Raw genomic sequence first — 10,914 nt, 5'->3', positions numbered from 1 at the left:
AGGTCCAACCCCGCCGTCTCTGGATTTCAGCACTGGAGTTATGGCTCACAGACTCTACTGGATTGCTCTTTTGTTCCATGGGTGTCCTGCTGAGGTGGCTTCTCTTGTCTTTTAGAAGGAAATTGTTTTCACACGACAAAATGTGGAGCTCATTAAGAACTCGATTGCGAAATTTCTTTCAGAAGAAAACGCATCTGTGCCATAACTTGGGAAGCTCTGCGGAGTGCCTTCCTTAGTCTAACTTTGGAAATTCCAGAATAAGCCCCTGCCCTGCCCCCTGAAACCTCTCCTCCTTCACCCCTTTTGTTTCCATGTCCTCTCATCCCGCATCTCCTTACTTCTCCCTGAAGTCTGGGTGGTTCCCCAGGTGTGAGGAAGGCCTAGATGAGGAGAAAAGGTGGGCAACACACCAGGGGACTTAGGCAAATGCAATATATCTTTTCTCTCTGACCCTGGAAACAAAAGTTTAAAATTTCCATGTAAGGAAATACAACTAGCTATTTTTTGGGGGAAAACACACAACCTCAATAACAATGAATCACCTGTACTCCATAAATTCCTCTATTTTTAATCTTTGATTCTGATATTTGCCATGTTGGCAACTTAGGTTTGGAGCCCAGATTTGTGTTCAACTCACTTAACATTTACAGATGTCTCAGGATGAAGACATCATTTTGGACAGGTTGTAGGACTGAAGTTCCTCCCTGTGGTAGATTCCAAATGAGCCTAATTCTTCACGCCTCCCTCACCACGCCCTTGACCATGTAACCTTGCTGGGCCTTCCCGAGTCACAAGGGCTTGGCCATGGGAGTTGCTTTGGCCAATGGGATGTTCAACAGGAAACAGGCTATGCACTGGTCTCCTCTCTTTGGAGCCCCATCCATTGCCATGGGGAGGACATGCCTGGGCTTGCCTGCTAGAGGACGAGGAACACACGGAGTAGGACTGAGTCATTTCTGTTGTCCTGGCCAAGGTCAACCTGGATCCTCCCATAGCCAGTTAATCCTTGGCTATATGAGTGAGCCCAGCAAGATCACAGAGCTGCCTAGCCAATACATGCTTTATTGACCATTGTTCTGGTTTGGGGAATGTTTGTTAGTGTGACAGTGAATGATGGAAACACCACCCTCAAAGGTCTTCCATCTATTGGGAGAGATCATTCTTACAAGTACTACCACAGGTGAATAACACTTATTAAATGTTTATTCATTTTGTGCCAGGCCTATAGTCAACACATTCCTTACATTCTCTTATTTAATCCATACAGTAACCCTATTGGGCAATTACAACTATTATCCCCATTTCAAAGATGAGAAAATTGAGACCCAGAGAGTTGAAATGATTTGGCCAAGATCACACAGTTAGGCAAGATTAGGGGAAGTCGGGTTTCAATCCAGGTCTGTTCGAGTCCAATGCCCACAAGTGTTACTATCATGCTTTACCTCAAGTCTAAATGTTTTAGCAGCTATAAGAGGGTCAGAAGTTATTCCCTTTAAATAAGCAAATTAGATAGAACTTTCTAGAAAAGGCAGCAGTTGGGCTTTGAAGTGGCTCTGGGCAGGATCCATGCAATGAAGTGAAGGCATTGGAGAAGTGCTTTTGTGAATATCTTTGCTCTGCAAACAGATTAAAGCATTCAACAGCTGCTGGCATCGAGTTTCCCAAACCCAGCGACTGGTTGCAATGGGGCACATGAACGATCCAGTTGGCAGAAAATTCCTCTGATAAAAGTCAAGGCTACTTCAAGGTGGGTGAAGCGGGCAGGTGTGTTTGTGGCATGTTGACTTAACTCGCTCAAAAGTATCTCTCCCATTAATCCGCCAAGATGCCTGAAATTCCCACCCTCGGGTAAGGCATTGACGGCGCCAGTCAGCATGCACACGTGTTGTTGGAGATAAGTTGAGAGGGTGTGTGTATGAGAGTGGTCTGGGTGGGGGCCCTGGGAGGGGATGGGGAAAGTATGAGTTGGAGGCATTGCTGAGGAAAACAGGCAGAGAAATGTGAGGCAGAGATTTTCAAACAAAGTCGGCTTCTGCGAGGGCAGATGCTGTTGAAGAGGCTCTGGGTGGCATGGCATTGATGTTTGTATAACATCCTGCCTCGGGTTCGGATGGCCCCCTCTTCTGCTTTCTCCATGTTGGCTCCATTCTTGAACAGACTTTTCTCCTCCTGGTGACAAGATGGCTGCCAACACCTGCAAGCTTTCCTCTGACCTCTCAGCAACTCCTTGGAAAACCAGAAGGGCCTCACATGGCAGTCCAGGCTAAATCCCATTGGCGTGGATAGAGCTGGGCTCAGCTCACAGGCCTGTCCCTGAACCCGTTGCTGTATTCAAAGTTGTGCTCATTTCCTCCAGCTGCTGTAACAACTTATCACAAACTTCGTGGCTTAAGACAACACAAATGCATTGTCTTATGATCCTGGTCTGCCTATCTCATAGGACATGCGATGCTCTGATTGGTTAATCCAGAGACACAGGCCTGGCCCTGGGAAAGGCTCTTCCCCAGGGCAGCAGGATGCCAACAGCAGCCAATGTCCACAACGGATACCATGGAGCTCTCGAACAATGCTTGCTAGACTTGCTGTCAGATTTCCTTTTGGAACTGGCCAATTTCTTTGAGCCCCAAGCGCATGTAACTGGCAGGGCTGAAGTGTGGGATGCACTGTGATCATTTTATTTCATTGGGAACTTTATATACAATTTATGCTGCTTTTATTTTTATTTTTTGAATATATATTTTTATTGATTTCAGAGAGGAAGGGAGAGAGAGATAGAAACATCAATGATGACAGAGAATCATTGATTGATCAGCTGTCTCCTGCATGCCCCTCACTGGAGATTAAGTCTGCAGTGCAGGCATATGCCCTGACCATGAATCGAACCGTGATCTCCTGGTTCAGCGGTCGACACTCAACCACTGAGCCACACCGGCTGGGCTATGTTGCTTTTAAAGCCATGAATTTGGAGCCTGGTCCCTCCTACAGGTGCATCTTACTGGTACAATGAACCATGTGATGATGGGGTGGCGCACAGCTGAGACCTGGACAACATGGAAAAGCACTTAATTATCTGGTTTCTGAGTTGGTCCCGGGTTTCTACTGGGTAGGGTAGGCAGGAGGAAGAAACTCCAGAATAATGGAAAAGTACAGACTGTATTATGTTACTCTCACTTAAATCCCCTAAATTTTAAGGAAAACAATCTTCAAAGGAGTCATAAAGCACAGGGAGAGCCACTTGAGGAGATGCTTACCCAAATACATCACTGTGTTCTTAAGGGCTGGATTTTGAATCAAAGTTGGAGCTAGAGGTACCGTCTCAAAGATACAGCTGCACATCTGCCAGCTTGGAAAGAGTTGATGAAAAATAAACAGAATGACCTAGCCATGCACTTGGCTAAGGCCCAGAGTTCTTGATCTATGGCTTCTCTTAGGGGCACGTTGATGACAGAGAGAGTGAAGGGCCATCAAGAGTGTTGGCCGACTTTAGAAGAGGAAGGAGGAGGACCATTCATTAATGTCCTCCGCACAGAAAGCATGGGCCATCGTTCCTCCACATGACCTTTCATCAGAGATTATGTGACTAAGGAAACTAGACCAGTGGAGAGGAATGACGCGTCACTGATACACAGAAAAAGCCAAGTGTGACTATAAATAAACCCAGGGTACCAGTTCAAGAACCAGTGCTGGCTAATGGCTGTGAACTCTGACCCTGGAATTGGATAGGACTGAATTTGAATCCTGACTTTGTCACTTAACAGCTGCTGACCATTGGCCGCTCACTTTAACCTCGTGAATCTCAGTGGGGTTTTTCTTCATCTATAAAATGGGGATAATGATAGTCTGAATTTTGTTGAGTAGTCAGTCACAAGGGCAAAACAGTCATTAAAACCCTCACTACCAGCCTGCCCTTGAATCATGTGAATTGTATGTTTCTTTTGCACACCGCTTAGCCTGGAGCCCAGGAGGACTGGGATTGTTCACTTGAAAGTGATAGAATCTCATATACACTCACACAAAAGAGAAATGATGAGCTATTACAAACGAAAAGTATATGGATAGTGTGGATTTCAGGCCCAGCTGAATCTAGGGGCTAAATCAGGACATCAACCCAGTCTCCTGACCCCATTTTCTTCTGTATTGAGTCCATGTTTAGGCTGGTCTTGCTTCATGGTGGCACATTTCCCTTCTTCTCTACAATTTCACTGAACAGGGAACTTCTTCCTCAAGTTCCAGCAGAAGTCCTGAGGTTGACTCTGATATCATCCAACTTGCTCCTGCCTGAACCAATAGTTGTGGCCAAGTGGAGGGGATCTATTGATTGGCTGGATCTCAGTCACAGACCTACCTTGGAGTCCCACCCACCTGACCACATGGGCCAAGAGTGGATGAGTCCCCAAAGAAGAACCAAAGTGCTGCGACCAGAAAGCAGAGAGTAGGTGCTGGGTGGGCAAAAATAGCCAGCGTCTTCGACAGCGGCCTTAAGATTAACGAATCAATCAATGTGGCATTAAGTGGACAAATGGGTGCTGACGATATTGACTCCCAGTCTGATTCCCCCAAGTCCTCCTTCCTCCCACATCCATCCAGGTGGCTCCAATTGCAAGAGGACAGGACCAAGTCCTGGGGTTCCCAAGGCAGTGCCAATGGTGTGGAGAGGTGTCCCCCTGTCTGTTGGCCCTTTTCTCCATGACAATAAAAGTTATCAGAAATCATCACTGATTTGGATATTTGAAGTTCCTCTGTACCTTCAACTTGCCCAAATATATAGTATGTTTTATTAATTTCCACAGATTCTTTCCAAAAGCTCTTTTCAAGAATGATGAGCATTCTCTGGTGCTGTCCACTGTCCTCTGCCTTAGGGGCCTGTAATCAAAATGCTCTGCTCCTCCTCCTCCTTCCCATGTCCTCCCTCTGTCTCCCTCCTCTCTGTCTCTCCTCCCCTTCCCTTTCCCTCTCCCCCTCCTCCTTACCTAGTTTCCTTTACATCTGAGCTTTCCAGAGTTCAGTTGTCAGCAAACCAGCTTTGTGATTTTGCCAAGTCTCTGCACCACCTTTACAATAACTACTTCATATTGCAATTCAGGTTATTTTTATTTTGCTTAAATAAACCCATGTAATTTATTTTATTTGCCTCACATGAAAAACCAGCATCACTTGTCATAAATGAAAGGTAAATATAAAAGTAAGCAGAATGAAATAAACAATGTTACAGAAGTAGAACAACAACAAAAACCAACTCTATGCAATGATGGTCAAGGGGCTTGAATAGACATTTCTCCAAAGAAGATATACCAATGGCCAATGACAAGATGCTCAACATCACTGATCATCAGGGAAATGCAAATCAAAGCTACAATTAGTTATCACCTCACAACTGTTAGGATGACTACTACCAAAAAAACCTTCAAAATAACAAGTGTAGTGAGGATGTGGAGAAATTGAAACCTTGGTACACTGTTGGTGGGAAGGTAAAATGGTGCAGCCTCTATGAAAAACAGTATAGGGTTTCTTAAAGAAATTAAAAATAGAATTATCATATGATTCAGCTATTCCACGTCTGAGTATGTACCCAAAAGATTTAAGAGCAGAGTGTCAAAGAGATAGTTACACACTTATGTTGATAGCAACATTCACACTAGCTAAAGTGTGGCAGCAAACCAAGTGCCCATCAATGGATGAATGGATAAATAAATGTGGTCTATTCATACAATGGAATATTATTCAGCCCTAAAAGGGAGGGACATTCTGACACATGCTAGAACATGGATGAACCTTGAGGACATTAGCTAAGTGAAACAAGCCAGACACAAAAAGACAAATACTAGATGATTCCACTTATATGAAGTAGTTAGAGTAGTCAAGATTATAGAGACTGATGCAAAGTAGAATGGTTCCAGGAGCTGGGAGGAGGGGAGAATGGGGAGACACTGTTTAACAACTGTCTATTTAGGTGCAGTTTCAGTTGTACAAAATGAAAATATAAGGAAATGGATGGTGGTGATGGTTTAACAACATCACGAATGTATTTAAAACCACTGAACACTTAAAATGGTTAAGATGGTCAATTTTATATTTCAGGTATTTTGCCACAATAAAAGAAAATGGGGGACAGAAGTTTAGCTAGATTCTGTGGTCAGCCCAAGGCTCTAAGCCTGTGGCCTGTTCTCTCTTAGAACAAAAAGGGATTCTGTGAGAGGTTGTTAAAGACACAGCCAGCCAAGGTGTCCTCCTGGGCACAGTCAGAAGGACTGGACAGGAGAGAAGGAAAGAACTTTGTCACTGTGCATGGGTATTGGTGACTGTCATGGCGGGTGCCACCTCCAGGCATGGCACTCAGGGTGCTGTGAGGACCAATGGAAAGTCTGCCTCCTTGGACGATCTCGTGGACCATGTTCTCTTCCCTGGACTTCCTGTTCTCAACTGGGTTAGAAGACTCTGAGGGCAAGGCCAGCACCATCCCAACTCTGTAGCCACCTGCCTCACAGGCTCATTCAGCAGGCGTCAGTGTTAGTTTGAGCTGCAGGAGGCAGTGGACACAGCGCGTGGCCTAGTAGCTCTGACATCTCATGGTCTGAACACACCAGGAAATGTCTTCTAGCCATTTTTCCCTTTTAGCTGATTAGTGTATTTTCTCTTTTTCCAGCCATCCTCCAATCTAATATTATTTTATATTGTGTGTGGTGGATATTTTAATGCCAAAGAAATCTTACCTAATAATAGACAAACATGTAAATTAACCATCCTTCCGCTATGCTCACCAGCCAATCAGGAGAGTATGCAAATTAACCCAACAAAGATGGCGGTTGATTTGCATACATAGGGGCGAAGCGGCAGAGTGAAGACTTAAGGCTTTGTCTGGAGCCACGAAGACTGAAGGCTCCATCCGGAGCGAAGGCCTGGGTCCCAGGTGCTGGAGGAAAACCGGTGCTGGCAGCCAGGGGGAGGGAAGGCCTATGGCACGAATCTCTTCGTGCAACGGGCCTCTAGTCTATATAATAAAAGCCTAAGCGACTGTTACGGCAGAACAACCAGGACGACCGGTCGCTGTGGTGTGCACTGACCACCAGGGGGCAGATGCTCAACAGGGGGAGCGCTGCTCAGGCAGAAGCCGGGCTCATGGCTGGCGAGCACAGCAGCGGTGGTGGGAGCCTCTCCCACCTCTGCGGCAGTGCTAAGGAGCCCTGAGCTGAGAGGTAAGGATCAGTGAGTCAGGCGGGCGGTAAGGAGCAAGGGGTCCCAGACTGTGAGAGAGGGTGGGCCGAGCTGAGGGAACCAGCCCCCTGCGGTGCACAAGGCCTCTAGTAGATAATAATTAAGTGATCCAAATCCTAGCCCAGTGGAGCAGAAGTATCTCCCAAAAGAAACACTTTGGGGTTTTTCTAATTTTCAAAATATGGAGCACAAAAAATAAAGCAGAAGCCCCTACAGAACCCTGTCCTTTGGGCGGCAAGTGACCCTCAAAGAGGTGTCTCTCACTCTCCACTCCTTGACTTGGACTCAAGGACTGGGCAGAATGGGAGGGGCCTGGGCAGGGGACGGAGCTGATGCTTGACTACAATTTTAGTTACAATGGCTCTGCAACAAGTCACCCAAAACTGAGTGGTGCAAAACGACCATTCATCATGCCCACGGGTTTTGTGGGTCAGAATTCAGACAGGCACAGTTGGGGCAGCTAGTCCTCAGTTGGACGTTTTGAAGGCTGGGGCCTCCAGTCATCTGAGGCTCATTCATTTACATGTTAGTAGTTGGGGTTGGCTGGGAGAGCTCAGTGTCTCTCCATGCAGGTTTCTCCCATCTCCATGTGAATGTGCCACATGGGGGCTTGTTTGAGCTTCCTCCCAGCATGGGGGCTGAATCCAGAAGACAAATGTCCCAAGAGCCAGGTGAAAATTGTAGCACCTTTTATGACTTTCTCCCAGAAGTCATTCTTATCACTTTTGTTGCACTGCTTTTTAGAAGTGGGTCATTCAGGCTAAAGAGGATGGGGGTGGTACTCAACGCCACATTTTATGGCAGGAGTGTCAAAGGGTTTCAGACATGTTTTAAGTCGAAAATGGCCTGAGATATGAGGAGCAACTGCAGGGCCTCAGACCTGTTTCTCGTCCTCCCCGTGGCCCGTGACTCCCAGCTGTGTCCTGGGTTCCCCTGGGAGGCCACCTCCAATCCAATCCAAGCAGGTGAGGTAGGCAGTGGCGGGGAGGCAACTGCCCGATGACATTGGGAGTGCTGCCCCTCCTTACGGTCCTTCCCTCTGGTCAGGGAACGCTGCTAAGGAGGGACGATAGGGCTTCTTGGTGTCCTCAGGAGTCAGCATCCAGGGCCTAATCCATGGGAAGCATTCATTCATCCATCCATTCACCCACAAATTTTTCGTGACTACTTCCTGTGTGCCCAGGGACAGTTCTCAGCACAAATGGTCTTGGTAAAGAACAAAATAGACCAGCCCTCCTGTTCTGGGCATGCTCCATGCCCAAGACAGGTCCCAGGTGGGCTGGGAGAGCCGAGAGCTGCCAGCACGCGGACTCTGAAGGAGGGGACTTGCCTCTCTCTGAAGCCACCCCTCTGTGCAGGGTCCATAAGCAAGTCCAGCGGCGTTGGTGGTATAGTGGTGAGCATAGCTGCCTTCCATAAGCAAGTCCAGGCCACCCCAGGACCGCTAACCCTGCCTGGTTGACTTTGCTCCCAGCCAGGGCCCACACCCACTGGCTCTGAGCACCTGGGAGAGGCAGGGAGGCAAGCCAGTGCCCTGAGTCACGAGTGTAAAGTACGGCCAGGGCCCTGGCAGGCAGGCCTTGTGCAAGGACGGTAAGGTGTCCTCAGGTGAACAGTGAGACATGTCGCTTTCCCTTAGCCTGAGGTGGAAGGTAGCAGCCTTTCTGCGCAACCTTCTCTCTTGCCTGGTCCTCTGGGGGTGGGAGCTGCAAGTCCTGGGGCAGCAGAGCAGCGAGCAGAGGCAGTGTGAATGCAAGTGTGTGCCCTGTCTGTGTGTCTGTGTGTGAGTGTGTGTGTGTTCGCGTGGCCTCCCAGCAGCTGTCCGGCCCCCACCCCACCGCACCCGCCTGAGCGCCGCCCCCACCCCTTGCCGTGCTGGGTGCGCTGCGGGGCTGCTGTGCTCAGAGCGCTTCCTCAGCGCTGGGAGACCCCCGGAGCGCCGGGTTCAAAGGCCCCGCGCGCAGCTCCAGCCCTCTGGGGGGCGGGGAGGCGAGGGGGTGGTGCGGGAGCCAGAAAAGCCTGAGCCCACAGCCGGCCGCCTTGCGCAGGGATGGGCAGCGTGCTCTGAAGTTTGTGACCGCTGCAGCCAACTCCTGGCGGGAGCGGGGACCCAGCAAGTGAGAGGCCCTCCGCAAACCCCACAGCTGGAGGGTGAGGCCCGAGAGCCCTTCTGGGGCCACAGGAGTGCGTCCTCCAGGCCCGGTGCTCCCGCGCCTGATCGGGGTTCATGGAGCTGGGGCTGTGGCTACTCTTCGGGCTCACAGTGACCTCCGCTGCAGGTAAAAGCGGGGCGGGGCGGGGCGCCTCTTCTGGCGCGAGCGCACACAAAAGGACGCTGGGCTTGGGGGGCGCGGGGAAGGGTGCATTACGGGGAGCAGCCTTTTGCCTGGGCTCGCCATCCCTGGAAGCTCCTGGGGGAAGGTTGGGGGCCGAAGCGGGAGCACGGACTACCCCGGGGGCTCTGGAGGTTGCATGTAGCCCATGCACAGACTGGAGACCTGTGGCCTGAGCCGCCTCGGTCAGTTTTTCATTAAATTGGGAACTTTTCAAAAAGTTTGCAAACCCTTCAGAAACTGCAAGATGATTGCAAAGTTTTGAGAAAGCGTGCAAAATGCTTGCAAGTTTCCAGCGGGTGCAAATAGCTTGCAGACTTCGCAGAAAGTGAAAATAGCTTGCAAGCTGGAGTACACACATAGTTTGAGAACTTTCGGAAACTGGGCACATAGCTTTGCAAACTTTTCAGAACATTTGGTATTGCTCGGAGACTTTCTGGAAAGTGCAACTAGATTGCAAACCTTGCAGAAAGTTTGGGGTCTTCCTCTGCCAGGATTTTGGAAGCGGAGGTTGGGGGGGCATGCACACTCAGGAGCTCAGGGGCCCCTCCATCTGCCTCTTGCAGGATTGGTGCCTGGCATTGGGGTCTTCCTCTGCCAGGATTTTGGAAGCGGAGGTGGGGGGGGGGGCATGCACACTCAGGAGCTCAGGGTCCCCTCAATCTGCCTCTTGCAGGATTGGTGCCTGGCGCCCAGCCTGCAGCCAGATCGGAGGGGGACATTGAGACCGTGGCCAGGACTGCAGTGCAGGGTCCAAGTCCCCGGAGCCCTGGGCAGGAGCAGGGACCAGGTTGGTTTGGGGAGCAGGTGGCCAAGGGGGGCCCTGCACGCCGCCGAGCCAGACGCTGCACGTGTTTCACCTACAAGGACAAGGAGTGCGTCTACTATTGCCACCTGGACATCATCTGGATCAATACCCCTGAGTGAGTGAGCCCTGGGGGTGGCGATGTGCCTGGGGGGAGGGGCTCCTGTGCCAAGCTACAGCTCCACATCCCAGAGGACCTGGTCCCACCCCAGCCCCGTCAGCCCAGAGCCTGCCCTGGCCCTGAGTCCAGCTCTTGCTGGGTCTCCTGCCAGCCCGGTCCCATCTGTAGGTCAGGGTGTGACCCGAATTCCCTGGGAGGGCCTGGACCGGGAGAAACCCAACCCCAGGGTTTCTGCTCCAGTGGAAGGGGAGCCCCCCTCCCGGTGAAAGGAGCCAGCCAGAGGGATTAGACACCTGAGAAGCCCGCTGAGGCGGAGGAAGCCCCGAAAGTATCTCCTGCCCCAGGGGCTGCGGGGCCATCCCTGCTGCTGACCCTGCCAGGCTCCAAGGAGTTTCAAATTCCTTGAGAGCAGCCTGTGGTCAGGGAACTGGGAACTGGGGGTG

The 10,914-nt window shown here is 50.1% G+C and overlaps 1 protein-coding gene across 3 annotated transcripts in view; it reads left to right on the top strand.

The window, feature by feature from the left end:
- Positions 1–8,771: 8,771 nt before the first annotated feature.
- EDN3 (endothelin 3) overlaps positions 8,772–10,914 on the top strand; it is a 22,105-nt gene continuing 19,962 nt past the window's right edge. For 2 of the 3 annotated variants that reach the window (XM_014532856.1, XM_014532857.1), the window contains exons 1-3: positions 8,772–8,805; positions 9,261–9,491; positions 10,222–10,468. In XM_014532856.1, coding sequence (XP_014388342.1) covers positions 9,440–9,491; positions 10,222–10,468 — 299 coding nt within the window. In that variant the 5' untranslated portion in view covers positions 8,772–8,805; positions 9,261–9,439. Of the gene's footprint in view, positions 8,806–8,852; positions 9,492–10,221; positions 10,469–10,914 lie in introns of those variants that run through there. The other variant, XM_005885597.2, reaches the window with a different exon arrangement.

The sequence above is a fragment of the Myotis brandtii genome, unplaced genomic scaffold, assembly GCF_000412655.1.
Source record: "Myotis brandtii unplaced genomic scaffold, ASM41265v1 scaffold915, whole genome shotgun sequence".
NCBI classification, from domain to species: domain Eukaryota; kingdom Metazoa; phylum Chordata; class Mammalia; order Chiroptera; family Vespertilionidae; genus Myotis; species Myotis brandtii.
Note: the sequence above shows the minus strand (reverse complement) of the source record. Positions and strands in the feature narration are given on the sequence as shown.